Genomic DNA, 19,035 nt, shown 5'->3' on the forward strand with positions numbered 1-19,035 from the left:
GTATAGGAAGGACATTGTTACATATTGAGATATTTCAATAAAAAATCATAAATAGAAGATAATGCGAAAAGAATATATGAAGTAGAAACTTGTTTACAAACAGATATTTAAACAATGAACTTTATTTTGCTCCTGAAAAAACAAACTCTGATAATTGTATGCCAATGGGCTTGTTTATTTAAGCTGTGATATTATTTAGGTCAATTTCGTATATAGATGTATTGCTTAATTGTTAGTCATCTTGGTAACAAACAAACGTTTGGACACACACTTCTAGAGCATAAAGTATCAAATTTATTTATACAAATATTAAAGAAGTGACCATTTAAACAATTTAGGAGATCTTTCTTTTTTGCTAAACACATGTACATGTATATAAATGAGTTTGCATTCTGTACATATAGTTACATTATTTATAACATTTAATTTCTTTAGTTAATCCATGGGATTTAATTAAAGTTAAGCGAGTTATTATTACACTGGAGTTCCAGAAGGACATAAAATGTTGTTTTTGTTTTTTCAAGAAATACCGATTAAACATACATTGTGATTTTGGATGGATTTTTATCGTTTCACTTTACAATAAATCTATTTTATATTAGCGATATCTTATATATTTAGGATGTGTTTTTGATGAAAAGCTTCTCAACAAAAGCTACATCCCTTTTTTAAAAATAAAAAGGTGATTTTGGAAAATTGTTTTTCCCGGATGTGGTGATCACACTTTTAGTTTGGGTTAAAAAACAAAGGGTTTTCTTTTATAAATCAATTTTTATGCAAACAATTTTTATGTCCCAAAAATGTAATATTTTTAAAAATTTTTTAATTAAAATTATTTGCATGGTTGGTTTGGGAAACATATTGTAAATAGGGGGTTTTTTTTAATGTTTTTAGAGTGGGAAAACAGTGGGAACAAAAGTAACCAAAGTTTAAACATTGAAGCTAAGTTTTTAACGAGTCGGGTTTATTTACAGTTTTAAAGAAAATTCCAGAAACCCTCATGCCCCTTGCAATCAATGGTAAAAAAAGCATTAAGCCTTAAATTTAAAAGAGCTGGAATAATGATTTATTATTCATTTAACAGGAAAATATAATTACAATATATCAAAAATATAATTACTTAGAAGAAGTACGAGCGACCATTAAAATAGAAAGAAAAGGATTCTTAAAAAGAATGCCATAAACGCCAAAATTGAATATGTTGCAGGCTCGGTTTGATTGCGTCAGTTCATGGACAATTCTGGAGGTACATGCTAGCGTTCACGCCCCTTAGCAAGCGAGGCATGGTCACAAAGTAAAACTTGACGAGAAAATTATTTGCGTGAACTGAATGCATTGTAATTGTTTAAATATCAAATACATTCACGTATATTGCTTTTTACACTGTACTGTACTGTATACAGTATACAACAATATACAACAATATCATATAAAAGAAAATTATGTTCTGAAGTAAATGGTCAATCTTTGGCTACTTTATGACTACCTGTTATAAAATTGCTTTACAAGAGAAAAGCTCGGGGAAAAATTCCTAGCAACTTTAGTACCATGTATGTCTAAGGTAATAATGTATTTATTTTACCTTAATGAAAATGTTTCACTTTTATAATTTTTATCTGTAAAACCAACAATAAAATTAACAACAAAAAATGTTTAAATTCTGACTTATGCCAGTCACATCTTTACAATGACTTTGTATTTCAGTGTTACTGCCTGGGATCAGACATTATGCTAACAAATCCTACACAGACCGGATGTTTTCAAACATGTAACCACCCTATTGTTTCGTGTGGTTATGATGATCCGGTTATGAATAACGCTTTCCTATCAATTTACAAAATGAACTCAAATGGTAAGTTCCTTTGATATATCAAAAGTATAACAAATATTTTTCAATGTCACCGAGATGTATCATAGTAATGGTTAGTTATATAATTTACATATTAGTATGTCCAGTTAAGCTGAACCATTAAAAACCTATGCATTCCACAATATTCAGTGGTTAACAGGTCGTCTTTGGTCGCAATATAAGAATCGCTCTATATTTGTACTTGTTCATTACGCATATCCACATTCAACTTCGAAATGAAGTTAATATTTGACATGACTTTATTTAAGTACGTTTACGTTGAAACCCATTGACAAGAAATAATCTTTCTATTATTATGTCAAAAAGTAATAATAATTTTCTCAAACTGTCTCATTACACAGTATGCGAATGAGTTATTTGTCACATTTGTTTGTTTTTGTTTGTTTTGATTGGGTTATACGTCACACCGACACAGTATAGGTCATATGGCAACATTTCCGCTTTACTGGTGAAGGAAAATCTGAGTAAAACAACCGATGTTCCGTACGCTAGCTGGATATATTAGTCACGTGTCATAGCTTCTCTTGATTATATTACTGCTAATCTACGACTCCGAGCCTGGACAATAACATACGATGAGACACTTAGAATAAAATTTATGTTGGAATATTTGTTTATTTCAGTGACAGCTAGTGCAATACTCTATGCACAAAATGAGGTACATAACTGTCTCGCGTTGAATCCTGTCGCCCCCAAAAGCTTTTCTTGGGCGAAATGTACCTATGCCTTAGGACTAATGTGTGCAAATGTTAAGTATATATTTAATCATTATATCATTAATTTATATTACATTTATACTAATTGTTGTTTGCAACGTCGGTTTGCACTGTAGAAGCCAGACGGTCATATGATTTATTTACGAAGCAAAAGACATTCACACACACGCACGCACACACACACGCACACACGCACGCACGAACGCACACAAAAACTAAAGACGGTGACAGGTAGCCCAACGTTTATTTCGTTTACATTAATCTATATATAGCCGGTGTAATGACCGAGCAGCTGGGCAGATATGCCTATGATTTTTGTCGCGGTCTTGCAAACACTTTTAATATTTGAAATTCCTGTGTTTTAAAATTGCATACTTATATTATACGTTTTGTTACACACAGCATGAATAGACGTACAGTTGTTATTAATCTAGCGGTGGCGAGACGGACGTTGCCTTTCATCAAAGTACCACTATGGTTTTAATTAAATGTGAACAAACTATCGATATTGTTAACGCATTGATCGAATTTTGCAATAGTATACACATACATAAACATAAACCGGGGAGGGCCGACCGCTAATGTTGTAAGAACTTGGGCCCAACCCGTTTGCTTTTGCTGTTTAAAATACATATGAAATTTGTATCTCTATTGTATATACATGTAAATAGCAATAAAATATGATTAAACTATACATAAACAAACAGACTCAATATCAAACATAAAGTATCTTAAAAAAAACTAAAAATATCGTATCTTAGAAATAGAATCACAAGGATTATGGCCCATTATTGAATTTTACGTTTAAAATTTTGAAATATTGAAATCATATGTATATGTTGGCAGTTTAAATGAAAGAATAATATACGAAATATTTAAATAGAAACAAAATCACAGTGTAAATCCATTTACGCTGGAATGTGAAAATAACGCACAATTCGTGCAAAATGTAACGCAGAATAATTATTGTGCAATAAATGGCGGATACCTGACAGGATTCCCAACGCGGTAAGTAAACTGGCCAATATATTTTTATTTAACCAAACTGAAAAAAGTAATTGTCGCATACGACTACAAAGAATTCTTAATCCCTCATCAAGGTTTTTTCCACACAATTGCTTACTTTTCAAGATCATTCGTGAAAATGATGGTTTGACCACCGTTTTGAGCGTCATTTCTGTTTTTTGTCGACTCTTACAACAATTCATAATACACTGTGTAATTTCAATTTTTGGTAGGCAAGTGTCATTTAAATTTCTGGTAACATAAAAAATTGAAAATAAGCTGATAAAATAAGATTCAAGCCGTTTTTATTAGATAACGCCGGTGTACGTGAATAGTGCTTCGCGGTAACGCCGAAAAAATGATTTTTTTCATATTTGGTACTGAATTATTACTGAACCAGGATGTGCGAATATTGTCAAGTTTTTTAAGACCTAGTCAATAAATTTTCTTCATATCATGATAATAAGATCTTGACAAACTTTCAACATTTTGAATGCAAATTGTAACTTAGTACTTACAAACTAAAATGCCCAAAAATAATTTAAATATAGCATAACCTTATTGTCCTCTGCTAAAGTTAGACGAATTATAACCCTTCGGGTTAAAGATTTACCCCCACCCTTTGGTTTTCTTATTTAATGTTATCTTGGTTAACTTGTATGGGAAAACACATATGAATGTAAGGGCTTATTTGAAAATTCTTGTGCTAGGCACAACTATAGACGTTTACAAAACTAACAGGACTAATGACCCTTAAAGAGGCCGCCTGTAGAGAGCCTGGTCACATCCATACAGACTATCCATTTGCCCACTGGTACAAATACATTTATATCTAATAACAATCTCTGAGACTTTGAATGAACTGTTCCAAATTCACAGCTGAGCAAAACCATTTCATAAATATAGCAAGTTAAGGGTGAAATAGACTATAAACATGTTGAATATATTTTGGTTACTTATTCATGTACATGTATATGGAGAGCTACTAGAGATTTGTTTGTGGAAGATTTTATTTATCCATGCCATGAAGGTCTAAAAGTGGACTTATTCATGTTTATTATGTCAAATAATTAATAAAGAGTGAGAACAATGAAAATTTCTATAATTTAACAAAGGACATAACTACCACCTCAATATAAATATATACAGAGGAGAAATTGCTATTTCTAATAAACGGTTTAAACCCCGTTGTTTCCTTGAGGTAGAAGATTATAGCTCTGTGGTTTCAGGAACTGATTCGAGACTGTGTCTTTATTTTCAACGAAATCAAACTAAGATAAATTCTGTATAAAATGAATTTAAGTTTCCCTACAAAAATATATTTGAAGAGTGGTTATACTCGCCGATTAATGGCGTTTTACCAGTGTAACTGTATAGTACAATATACTGCATTTTTATTATTGTGATTGTCGTTTTAGCTCAAAGAACAAAGAAAAACATTTAAGTAATAGAAGTTTATCAAATCGAAATTTTAATAGATTTTTTAAATGACAACGTTTTGTCGGTACGAAATACCTGAATAAACGGAATTGCAACAACTTTGGAAATATCGAAAAAAAAACTAAAATCCGAAAAAAGAACCGAAAGTAAGCTTTCTTATCTAAAAAAAATACGTTGACAAACAATTACAATAAAAAAACCATTCAATCGATAGCGGATATATAAATACTTCATTATTACGTAAAATACATGAACATTATAAAATTAGCCTTTTTTTCCATAGATAACTGATAATACCGGATAGGATTTCATAAGTTCGTTTTTTATGTATTTTTCGCTATTTTCATGCGCATGAGTAAACGGGATCGTGATTGTAATTGTCAATGGCGGTTTCGTCAATTTTTGACAAAATTTATAACTCATTAAAGCAGTGTAAAATAATCTGTAAGAGTACGCATGGTAATATAGGGTTATATTACAAAGTAGGAGGAGTCATGGTTAAACAGAACTTAAATATAAGTATCTGAAACTTAACTTGATAGTGAAATGATAGTAAAAAAACTGGGGAATGTAGATAGTTCGTTTCCAGACCCCTTTAGATTAATTAAAATTAGACGCGTATACCATGTCAGAAAAATCCTTTATGTTATTTTACTTATTTTACAATGGCCAATCATGTTCCGAGGTTTCGGACTGTTATTCTAAAATTTACATATATTCAGTTCTTCCCTGTAAGTTTTACAGGAAGTTCAACCGAAAATAGACGGCTTCCGGTAAAAAAAAATGATTGGATAAAACTAAATTAAATAACAATTTATTACGTCAGCTTTATGTTCCAGTTTTATTTTAAGAACTTGTTTATCCTGAGGAGTACAGATAATAATTATCAGTCTTGCTCTTGATATTATTGCTAAATATTCATCCAAAAATGAAGGTTATATATTGAGAAAGCATTAAATGAAAGTTTACATAGGACCTCAACTAAAACTCAAAATACATTTCTTTTGTTGATTTTTTATTTCTGAGTAAATTGATTATTGACTCTATTTTTGTATATTATTATTTGTGAAGTTGAATGTTTTAAGTGTACACTGCTTGCTGCAAAATTATGAGGTACTTTTAATGTTGACAGAACAAAGCAAATGAATTGCCTGAGTTTTGAATGAGTTTTTACAGGCTTAAGTGCCTAAAATGTTTTTGTTTGTTATTATTATATTTTTGTATTTCATATTTATATTTTGTAAATTGGAAATGAATTGAATACTTATTTGCTAAATGTTCTTACAAATATATTTCGCTCATTTTTTTCATCTCTTAAATAGGAGCTCGTGTCCAAACTTTAAACCGTACACATGAAAGTCAACAATACTTTACATGGATTGATGCAGCGAATGTTTGTTTTACAAATAGAATGTTTCCAACTCATTATACTCATTATTCAAATGCAAAGGATGTACATCAACACGGCGGATCTCAACTGTGGACTGGGATGTTTAAAACAAACATAGTTTACAAATATGATTCATACATTCCTGGTGATAAAACTTTTTTATTACAACTTTGATCAAAACCCTTTTTTCCCCAAAATAATATTCAATAGAAAATAACTTGAATGACGCATTATAATCGTTTTAGTAAAGAGGGGAAACAAAACACATAATTTAATATATTGTATGTTATTAAGTTTATCTTTCATAAATACGTATTATGCCAAGTCAGCAATTGTTAACAACAATAATGGTGAATTAAACAAACTATATTTGTTTGCACTTGCAAACAAACTACTTATATATCTGTTAATTATTTGATAAATATACGTCAATGAAATTGCTGCACTATTCATATTTCAGCTGAACGACGTGAGGATAAAAAATTTTATGGTTACTTAACTAAAACTGTTGAAGACGGAGTGAAATTGCAATTTACAGAAGTAAGCTCAAGACATAGAAGACTCTGCGATGATGGTACAATTTAAATATAACGTATCTTATTTAAGTGTAATTAATAATATAAAATTATAAATAAAACGTCACTTAACTATGTTTTTCTTCAGCTGTTCTGAATAAACAGCGCTTGTGGTTAGCTTGTGATTTCCAGTTGAACATCGCTCTTGTGGGCGGCGTCCGTCGTCAATTGTGATTGCCATTTGTGCTAAAATCCAATATTCATCTTTTTTTTATAAAGACGCGAACTTGATAATAGGAGCCGTGTATATACCTTCAATACAATCTCGTTTGTTTAATTACAATACATTATTTCAATTTTGAAAATTCTGTTTCTGATAAATGTTATTTGTATCATTATTATAAAAATTGTATCCTCATCGGTGATTGTCACACAAAATCTCTACCAAATTATGTTAGCTTTGACAATTTTAACAAAACATATCGATTATTATATATCGGTATTAGATGGGTCTTTTCTTAGCGAATTTAACTGTAGAAAATAATTTCCAAGCGAAAAGAAATTCTTCTGATAACAAAATGAACGCAACCGGTTTAAGACTTTTAAACTGTGTAAATGTAATAACGTTTTTATTGCAAACGGTGGAATGTGTGAAGATATGGTATTTGGTAAATGCACTTTTACAGGGACTTCCATAATTAACTATGTTTTTTTTTCTTCATTTTTGTTTTATTCTTTCCTTAAATTTTCAAAATTGTTAAAGTCATGATGTAGACAGACAATTTATTTTCTAACGGTAATAAATACTACAAACAGATAATGCACACTTATATGTTTAAGCATATAACTCGAATGAGCGAAAATGAGAAATGTATTATAGACGCCCAAGGGATTTTTATAAAAATTTAAAAAAAAATAATTAATTACAGAAAAGACATTTCATAATCATTTTCAATTGGTTAATTTGAGGAGCACTTCTCGCAATAATTCTGACATTGATATTGGAAAATGTAACGACAATGTCCTTACCTATCTCAAATAGTTGACGTCACTTTCATTTTAAGCGAAAATGAGTTTTGTTTCTCAAAATTTGCTTACTGATTTTAATCTTTGTTGCTTTGAATGGAAGATGACCGTGAATATTTTATAAACTAAGATTATGTTTTGAACTAATAAACCAGTCAACTTCAGATTCCATTTAGCGAGGTTTAAATGTTGAAAAAAAAATTAAAGATTATAAATATATATACTGACGATAAAAAGAAATTGTGAACTGTTATATTTGTTAAATTTTCGGGATAACTTGGATTAACTGTGAATTTCTTTCAATCTGAGTAATCGACACTTGCCTACATATTACACTTAATTGACTTAAACACCGTTATGCAACTTGTTGAATGTGTACATCGAGCGATATGTTTCTCATGTTTTATTTGTAACTAACCAATTTACTGAACCTTTACGCACTAAAACATCACATTTTAAATTGAATTTGACTCGATAACAAGTTGTCCTGGATATTAGAAAACAATGTAGTTTAAGCTCTTGTGCTTCTTACGTTGGGAAGAAGCGTCACTGCACTGAGGTTGTGGGACAGTTAAACTGCCATTGCAACAAAATTATCAATCTGCGGCACCGATTCAAACAATCTGGAACCGATAGAGATGTCAGGTAGGCCAAAGGTAAAGACTGCATGTTAGGACCGATTCATTACGTTACCGCATCTACACCGCTACAAGTACCACAAGAAAATGTGGCATACCTAGACAAACTGTTCTGAATCGTTTGAGCAAAAATGCAAACCCAATCAGGACCAGTCCATACTCTGAGCTCAACGCCAGTGGGCAAGAAAAATGTTAAGCAACTCACGTTTGAGTGTTGCAGATGGCAGAGTACCCGGTTTTCGCCGTGCCATCAATGTGAGCGTTTTGCAGAGAATTGCTTGTTGGGATAGGTTCGAATTTTTGGTTCCGGGTGGGATAATGGGCGACAGAAAACAAATTCATTCCTGGTAATCTGAATGGAATGGCAAAATTTATATTAACAGGGTTCTTCGTCCAGTGGTCGTTCCTTTTTTGCGTCATCACCAATGTTTCCTTATGCAGGCCACACAATAGGTTCACGCAAAATTACCTCGGCGCTAGAAAATAAAGATTAAGAATATGTAAATTATTCTCAGTGATGTATGAAAATGTAAACACATTTGGTTACGTAAAACAAGATTTCGAAAACGTATCAACTCCTTGGAGCAATGAAACATTCGTGAAAAATGGTAATTTCATCTTCAAAAAAGGAGTTAGTAATGCTTAATTAAAGTTTTATGAGTGAGCTTGTCATACAAATTGTATTATGTATCAGAAAAAGCTTTTAGTCCATTTTTCATCTTTTCTTGTTTAAAATCTGGTAGTTCTGAGTAAAAAAATCAAATTTTTTGCTCATTCGAACATTTTGACCTCCATTTGTGATCTTCTCCGTTGCCATACTTAATTACCTTATAATGGACAGTTGCAAACATAAAGTCCCATACTAACAAATGTATGCCCTATTTTTCAATTTTCATGTCATGAAGTTTTTTTAATAACTCTGAATATGTCCTAGAGCTCTTATGATAACTTTTGTTTCTGCCGATGTGCTTCTGTGCTAATTATTACGGCATGTGTCTGTGATTTTTATAATTCAATAAGGGTGTAAATCAGTATGAAGCCTAATACGCTCATCCTCATCAAAAATTGGTTATATAATGTTGCTAATATTTTTCTAATAAAATTTATGCGAATTAAAAATTGACATTATAAAACCGAACGAATGCACTAAATATCGTAGATTTTCGATTTTCTGAGACCTTTGTTCCAAAAGAGACAAATGACACTGAAATTGAAATACAAAATTTATATAATTTCTAGACAATTTGGACTTTCTGAGACCCTTGTTTCCGAGACAGTCAAAAGGCATTAAAATTAGAATTATATAATAAATAATATATCGAATAAGAGTTATAAAAAGATTTATAACAATTCCGACTTCTGGGATTCAGGTTCCCAGGAAGTGAAAATGGCACTAAAAAGGTACACATGAGATAAATAGAATTTCTATTTAACTTTAAGAGGTCGTTGTCACCAAAACTTGAAGGTAGTGAATTCCCTCAAGGAAAGAAAATTACATGAATAGAATATAAGAGGGAAACGTGCAATTACATAGTTACAGAAGCCTAAATGATAATTTATACGTGTGATTAAGTGCCATTTATAACATAACGATATAAAATATGTCATAAATTTTGTACTAAATGTTTGCTGAAAGAAGTCACTTGACTTTGTTAATTTGATGCATATACATGATATATTTTTTAATCAGTAGAAGGCTTTTATGTATTTTTTTTATTAAACAATTGATGATTCATATTTTATTTCACTGTTAATCAAAGTACATGTATAAATTGTTATGTTTTGGTTGTATTTTACTGATCTCTTCATCGATTTCAGGAAAAGAAGTTAAAAATGAAAAATCAACTCGTTCAACTGCCTATCTTACTACCATTGATGGAAACGGTAAGTTTTAGCATTTCGGACTTTGAACGCTGTTATAAAACTTGTTGCTCGTACATCGAGCGATAAGTTTTTCATGTTCTATTTGTCACTGTAACATCACATTTTAAATTGAATTTAACTCTTTAACAAGTTGTCCTGGTTTTGAGAAAACGGTAGATTTCAAGCTTTTGTTATTCTTACGTCGGGAAGAAGCTTCATTGCACTGACGTTGTGGGTCAATTAAACTGCCATTTGCCATTGCAACACAATTATCAATCTGCGGCACCGTTTCAAGCAGTGTGGAAGTGTGAGGGATGGCTCTCTTTCAGGTAGGCCAAAAGTAAAGACTGCATGTCGGGACCGGTTAATTACGTTACCGCATCTACGTAACAGGTTTTAAACCGCTACAACAATCACAACAAAATTTTACATATCTAGACAAACCGTTCTGAATCGTTAGAGCATGAATGCAAACCGAATCAGAGTAAGCTCAACGCTAATGGACAAGAGTATTGTTAAGCTTCTCACGTTTTAATCAGAGCGTTGCAGATGGTAGAGTATCAATTTTTCACCATCGATGTGAGTGTTTTGCAGGCTTTTGCTTGTTGGGGCGGGATCAATTTGATGAAGACAGCGTTGTGGTTTGGGATGGGATAATAGGAGACAGAAAAAATCATTCCTGGTAATCTGAATGCCAAAAATTATATGAACAGGTTTTTTTATCTGCGTTAGCACCAAAGTTTATTGATGCACAAAAATGCCAGGCCACACACTGCTAGGCTCACTCAAAATTACCTCGCCGCTAGATACATCGTTAACGTGTCACTATGAATCGATTTTAATTGAGCACATATGGAATCTTCTTGGACAGTGTGCAAGAAGGAAAAAATTGAGTTTTAAAAACACTTGTAACCCTACACTTGCCCTTGAAATAACAGAAATTGAAACATTTACAAGATTCTAAAAAAGAAAATTACAAATAGTTGACAAAAATGGGAATATCACGTTTCATCCCTCATGCGTTTTACGTGAAAAACAGAAGCGGTTGTCTTTGATAATGACAGAAAACACTGAAAACACGAAGTATCTTTAAAAGAGATACTCTGCGGAAGTCAAATTTGTTAACCTGCATAGGATAAGCAACCACCAACCATGCTTACCGCAAACGGAACATTTTATTCGTCCTAAATAGTTTAATTTCAGTTAATTTTTACCCGCAATGTTTTTCCCCATTAATTGTCATCTAAGATTTAAACAATATTATTTACATTATTTGATTTAAATCAAAATGGAATTTGATTTGAATAGGAATTTATTATAAAACATTCAGTAGATACTCTTTTACTAATTCCACGGAGAATTTTGCAACTAAAAATGTGTCGAAAGTTCGTTAGAGAATATAATGACTAGAACAGCTTAGAAGAGAAACCCAATCGAACGCAAAAGTATCAAATAGGCGATTTGTCATTTTTAATTTCATATATTTATTGAAAATCTGTTAGAAACATCTAGAAAATATCATTATTGTGTTTTTGTATTTTCTGATCGCAAGATCAGTAAATACATAGCTTACATCCACGGTCTAACACAAAATTTCCTAACAGTCCTAACAACGCAAAGTAGTTCTTACTCAAAACTGCTTAAAAACCAGCAATTTAAAAGACAGAATAATTTTTAATGTAGGCATTTAACGAATTACAGTGCATTGAAAGTTCAGATTAGTCAATAGAAATATGAGGTTACAATCACAAATTTCGCGGATGAATATCATTTTATTCAATGAAAATGCTATTTTTAGCTATGTCGATTACTGAATACTCCAGGGCGTAGTATACAAATAAATCTGACTGCCGAGTAGTGGAATATATACATGTTGGACTGTTTTGGCGAGAAGATTTTCGCTAAATTTTTTTTATCAGTGTTAAACAGGTTTATCGTGAACAAAATACCTCGAAATTGATATTGTTTGGTTTTATTAACCTGTCAATTACATACTGATTACGCGGTCGATGCACACAGTATGTTAATCTTCGGTAGATGTTCGGTAAGTTCCGTGAGAAGTACTAATTTAATTTGTATCTCTAAACTAAGTGAACTCAGCGTTATAGCGCAATAGGGTAAATCACGAGTTTATAATCTAAGTGCCACACGTGTTTTAAGTTCGAGGCCTCGTTGGTCCATGTTTTTTTTTCTTATTAATACTTTCAACATTATTGAATCTATATATGATTATTTTATGTTGTTCGTTTTGTTTGATTATGTTTTACTTAATTTTGTTATGAATATACTCTTTTTAAATAACATGTTTTTTTAAGAATTCATGTTTAAAATTAAAACGGATTAAAATCAATAAATGTCATTTCAATGCCGTAAAACACACTACAAATCTGTTCTATTAAAATATACTGCAAAAATAAAGAAAGAGTACTAAAACGATGGCAACAGTAAGAATCGAACCACAGACCTCTCAATTATCAGGCATTCTCTTTACCGACTGTCCTACTGTGAATTAACGAAAACTTTCACATAAAGCTGGCGTGACTTTCAATCGATGACTTATATACTCCACATTAATTCTCGTAAATTACACGGACCAAACCGAAGTGGGATCGAATATTTAAATGAGTCCTATAATGTATTCAAAATTGACAGGTCAATAAAATCAGACTATAAGGATTACAAACACGAAATGGAAATTCTCAATTTAGAATTACAATGTATTTGTTTTTATTCAGGCTACATATTACGTATTACTTCACCGTGGTGCAGGGGTATCGTGCTCGTATCGCGCTCGTTTAGGGTGTGAGAGGCCTAAGGTTCAAATCCTAGTTGAGGCAACTTTTTTTTGAAGTGTCTTTTTTAAGGAAGTAGCCACGATATGCAAGGATAAAGTGTGCCTGTCATAAAAAATGATTTTTGATGCAACTCTAGTCATGGAAAATTCCATATGTATCAATCTCAAACTGTTATAGAAAAAAATCTTAACGCAGTCGCTGCGTAAGATGAATTATAGTATATAAAAATAAACCTATATACGAAAATACATACAGATAGTCAGTATGATTTAGATTGCAAAGATCAGAAAATACCACAGAGCTTGCAGCCCTTTGATTATATTATTCTGACTTATATCTTCTTCCAACACTTCTTGCCATCGAGTAACCGTACAGTTTGAAAGAACTCTACCTATAAGTGAGATCTTCTTAAGTATAAATCGAACGTAAGTGTTAAAATGACCTATGAAAATTCTGCCTATATTCATTTCTTTACTGTTAAAATTATTTTATTTTCATTTCTTTACTGTTGATTTTAGTCACGGTGAAGTCAGACGGCCTTCGGCCGAGAAAACATGTTGTAAAAATGTCCAACATCTGGCGTAACGAATTTTGTGTCAGGATTGGAAATATTTTATTGTTAAGAGCTTCTAATCCATTTGTAATATAAGTTTCTTGGCATAACTAAAGCTCAAACAAAAAAAAACGAAAAATTGTTACTATACGAGACTTGTTCTGAAGACAGTCAAATTTGTACTAAAATACATACATAAGAGATGTAATAAAATAAAGAAAAATTGAAACCTATGACTTTAAAAAACGATTGGGACTTTCTTAGAACCTTTTCCCAAGACAGTCAAATGACTTTAAACCTTACTACAATACATACGAGATCTAAAAATATTTAACAAAAAATATAGAATTTCGGACTTCTGACACCTTTGTTCCCAAAGTGACAAATGACATTAAAATTACAATACATTAGATGTCGACAACATTTATATAATTTCTAGACAATTATGACTTTCTGAGACCCTTGTTCCCGAAACAGTCAAAAGCCAGACAAATTAGAATAAATGAATTATCAAATAAGACTCATAAAAAGATTTATAACAGGAAAATATTAACTGTATATCAATTCTAACTTCTGAGACCCAGGTTTCAAAGGATGTGAAACATAAGATAAAACGAAATTCTATAGGAATTTAACTTTAAGAGGTCGTTGTCACCGAGACTTGAAGGTACTGAATTCCCTCCCGGATAGAAAATTACTTGAACAGAATAAAGGAGGGAAACGTTCATTTATATATTTACAGAAGCCTATTAAATGATACTTTTTGCATCTGATTAGGTGCCATTTATAACATAACGATATATAGAATCTGTCAACAATTTTGTACTTAATGTTTGCTGAAAGAAGTCACTTGCCTATTTTAATTTGATGCATATACATGATATATGTTTAAATCAGTAGAAGTTTTTTTACGTTCTTGTTTTATAAAACAATTGATGTTTCATTTTTTATTACACTGTTAATCAAAGTACATGTATAAATTATTATGTTTAGGTTGTATTTTGTTGATCTCTTCATCGATTTCAGGAAAAGAAGTTAAAAATGAAAATTCAAGTCTTTCAACTGCCTCTCCTCCTACCATGGATGGAAACGGTAAGTTTTAGCATTTCGGACTTTTTTGAATTTTTTTTGCGATGTATTGACAGCAGTGAAATATTGTCATGGAACATAGAATAACAAACCCCTGGTATAAATATATTCATCAGATACATTATGAAATTTAATTTTGTTAAGAGAAGAATCTAGTCCATTGTATTATATTTTATAAAACCTGTATTTAAAGTGTATGTATTATAACAAAAATCCATTATGACAGATACATTTTCTTTAATGTGAACTAGAATGCTTTTGTTCGAAACATTGGTACCATTCCGTTTATTGTAAAAGACTAGATTTTGCTTACGCCAATGCTAGGGATTGAGAGATTTCTCTTTGCATTATCTGTCATGAACATATCTAATCGAACAAAGTCTGTATTTTACCCGTAAATTATTGTTTGAATCACTGTCAAGGAATTTCCTTTTTTTCAGAATGTAAGTCGAAAAGATTCAAAATTTCTTGAAGTAAAATATGTATTCAAATTAAATATACACTCATCCATTTCTAGTCAAACTGCCAGAGTGTGTCGCTTGCTTTGTTTTCATAGTTTAACCAAATATAAAGTATGCATGTAGTTTTGTGGTAATGTATATTTCCATTGTAGCCGAGAATTCATCTGCAAAGTACGTTATAATCGGAGTTTGTGTGTCTGTATTACTGCTTTCTTTGATCATAGTATCGCTGGCTTGTTTCTATAGACACAGGTAAAATATTTTTAGACTTCAGCTTCTTAAAAATGATCGCAAGAATATTTAAAGGCACGTTATTCCTCAAAATGTAAACATTTTTCATTTAATTGATTCCTTTTTATGTTTTTTATAAAACTTTCTTCTTGACATTCTTATGATGACCTTTTTTTATCACGTTTGTGACTTCCTAATACTTATGACAATGTTTATATTCATGATTATTCTTTCTTGGCATTACTTACGATGTTTATGTTCATGTTTGTGACGTATTGACACTTCTAGCGATGTCTCTTTTATATCTATGATTTCTTAATACTTCTAACGATACCATTTTAATGTAAGTAGCTTCATGCCAATGATATCGATGCTTTTTCGTGTTTCTTCTTTATATTTCTTAAGATGTCTTTTCAATGAGTGTGACTTCTTAACTCTTGTTTCCATTCCTTTTTCATGATTGTAACTTATAGACACTTCTTACGGTGTCAATTTGAATGTTTATGACTTCTTCACGTTTTTTTTTGTTTCTGACGTTTTTGACCCTTCTTATGATGTTTTTACTCTAAATTTGTAACTTACTTCTTATCATTTCTTTTGATGCTTATTTCATGTTTGTTGCTTTTTGACGCTCTTTTGAGCCATTTTATGTTTGTGATTTCTTGAACATTTTATGACGATGTTTATGTTACTTGTGGCGATGCCTCTTTTCATGTTTGTGACTTCTTGATTGCTCTTTCGATGCGTTTTTTGTAATGTTTGTGACTAATTGATTCTTCTCTCGATGCCTTTTTTTAATGTTTGTGACTTCTTGGCACTTCTTACGACTTATTCTGTTTATGACATCTTGAAACTTCTTGCGATGATTTTTTATGTTTCTGACTTCTTGATTATTGTTGCAATGCCTCTGTTCATGTTTGTAGCTTTTTGTCACTTCTTACGATGCATTTTTTCATGTAAGGGATTTTTAAATATGGGTTAGATTCATTACAAATTGGTGATAAAGAAATAAATGTTCGAAAATAAATAAAAACACTAACAGTGTCGACCAAGGAATAGAATAATTACCATCTTTTCATAAAAGACTTGTCAAGGAACATGTTTTTGATGCCATGGTTCTTGAGAAAAATATCTGTAACAGTGGGAATAATTTAATTTATATATAAAAAAAAGCTTTGGTAATGAAAACGTTCGAGAAATGTTAAATATTATCTGACCGAATGCTATGTATATTTTCTAGGGGAAACGTCCGTGTTATTCTGATTAAGAGAATTATGAAGTTAAATGACTTTCACGCCCTAAATTAATGTGCATTTATCACGCATCATATTGCTTAATCATTACAGAGGCACGTGTAATATGCAGTTTCAAACATATCTGATAATAGAACTAAATATTGGGCGGACTATAACGACATTATCTTGCTTTTTTCTAAATATATATAAATAAATAATTTATGAATAAAAGATGCTTCTATGAACCTGTAAAATGTGCTTTTTGTTGTGACAGAATGACTACAAATGTATCGAGTCAAGCGCATTACATATCACCCACATTTTCCACAAGAATTTATGAGAATAATGTAACAGTTACGGACAATGATCGTAGAGGCGTACAAAATGAAAACAGTGATTTAACAAGTCAGCATTATTACGCCACTCCAACAGAAATTCATTATGAACAGAATCAGGAATTGCAAAGCTTCAGGAATGCAACAAGAGAAGTTAACCACAAGGAGGATCATGACACTGAAGAACTAACAAATACAGGGGCATACGAGTCGTTGCAAGAACGCAAATAAAGAGATGCACAACTATGAAATGCCTACTAATGTAGCGTACCAGACAGGGGCATACGAGTCGTTGCAAGAAGACAATACAGAGATGCACAACTATGAAACGCCTACTAATGCTGCGTACCAGACTGTCGATGAGAGCATGATAGATGATCATGAGTATAGCATGCTTCAAAATTAGATTTATGATAATTTTGTGTTGATCATGATGATGTGAAAATGATGACGATATTATAATTATGATTATGATGTGGTGATGATGATATATTTATGCTACTATTGTGTTGATGATGATGATGATAATGATGATGTTGATGAAAATATTATCTTGGTGATAATAATGCGATATTGATAATTGATATTGGTAATTTGATGATAGATATGATGAAAAAGATGTATAGAATGTCATTTGGATGCATGTATGTTATGTATGTTATGGCCGTTAAAAGGTATAAAGCTAAAAAAATCATAGAAAATATTTTTATAAAAAATTGTTATCATTATAATTATATTGTAAACATACTCTCGATTCTTTAAAGAGTTGTAGAATGTCACTGTTATTTATAACACGTGAACATGGTACGTAAACAGAATGACATTTTCTCAAACAAAATATTACGATGCTAATTGTAAACAGGATTTAAACCATTTTCTTAGCAATGATTGTGTGCATGTGCTATTCGCACTTAAGGTTAAATACTTTTAAGCATGTATTTCTTTCCTACAGGCAATTAAGTGAAATTTATCCTTAAAATTCAAGCAATATTTTTGCAGCAGATATATAGGTTCATACACATTAATAACAGACACATTTACTTTATTATTATTTTCATCACCATGCAAATTATGTGCACGTATAAACATCACTGTTTAAATGTAGATATTGTTTTTCCAATCATTAGATTAGGAATCATATTTTTTTTTCTACGTTTCACCATACCACAATTTTTATCACTGTCTTCCTATTGTACTTTCTTTGTGTATTTATTAAGAAAATGAAGAACATTTTTTCATAGCCGTTGCTTTTACTTTTTTTATTTCTGTTATAATACTAGATGCATTTTTCTGTTGTCAGAACATATATTTTTCCTTTAATCTAAGTCCAGCTTCAACATGTTTATACTTAATTTTTGATGCTATTTTTGATACTCTATGAAAATTTACACAACTCTTTTTTTTAACGTAACATGTGCGTTATTATTATCATTTGTATTTGTTGAAATTGTTTATAAAAAAAACTATTTATGGACTCCACTGGAGACTGGAAATATTTTTCTGATGTTTTGTTACCAAATGATTTAAATCTGGACCAATAATTTGTGTACAAATTCTCAGTACAGTTCCTCGCAAGGGTTTTCAGAAATAATAATTTGTATTGTGCGAATTGACCAAAAAATGAAAAGCGTTGCAACGCTTTTCTCTCCAATTCGAATAAAATTGCATATAAATATATTCTCTTTTTAATATTGAGTATACTTCATTATTAAATTTTATAGCTATTTCCATTTTATGTAATTCAATGGATATTTGTGAAATGTTTAAATTTCATGTGTTAGGCCTTTGAACCTTAGTGGGGTTATATTTTTCTGGTCCTTCGGGATCATTGATGCCAGCACTATTAAGTGATGAGAATTGAGTACGCTTAAGC

At 31.2% G+C, this 19,035-nt stretch overlaps 1 protein-coding gene across 2 annotated transcripts; it reads left to right on the top strand.

The window, feature by feature from the left end:
• The first annotated feature begins 5,576 nt into the window (after positions 1-5,576).
• On the top strand, positions 5,577-19,035 carry LOC132717427 (uncharacterized). Of its 2 annotated transcripts, XM_060700895.1 has the most exons (6): positions 5,577-6,566; positions 6,882-6,995; positions 10,419-10,484; positions 14,838-14,903; positions 15,514-15,613; positions 17,102-19,035. In XM_060700895.1, exons 1-6 carry the CDS (start codon positions 6,443-6,445, stop codon positions 17,391-17,393), a joined length of 762 nt encoding a protein of 253 aa, XP_060556878.1. In that variant the 5' UTR covers positions 5,577-6,442; the 3' UTR covers positions 17,394-19,035. The 2 variants fall into 2 exon arrangements, with proteins under 2 accessions (XP_060556878.1, XP_060556879.1); XM_060700896.1 differs by lacking the exon at positions 14,838-14,903 and having other exon boundaries at positions 5,578-6,566.

This window comes from Ruditapes philippinarum, unplaced genomic scaffold (genome assembly GCF_026571515.1).
Source record: "Ruditapes philippinarum isolate M1 unplaced genomic scaffold, ASM2657151v2 ctg875_1_1_1_1, whole genome shotgun sequence".
Taxonomy (NCBI): Eukaryota; Metazoa; Mollusca; class Bivalvia; order Venerida; family Veneridae; genus Ruditapes; species Ruditapes philippinarum.

Coding starts and splice junctions, on each gene's coding strand:
- LOC132717427 (XM_060700895.1), top strand. CDS start 6,443: ATGTTTCCAACTCATTATACTCATTATTCAAATGCAAAGGATGTACAT. Junction 10,485..14,837: donor TACTACCATTGATGGAAACG/GTAAGTTTTAGC, acceptor CATCGATTTCAG/GAAAAGAAGTTAAAAATGAA. Junction 14,904..15,513: donor TCCTACCATGGATGGAAACG/GTAAGTTTTAGC, acceptor TTTCCATTGTAG/CCGAGAATTCATCTGCAAAG.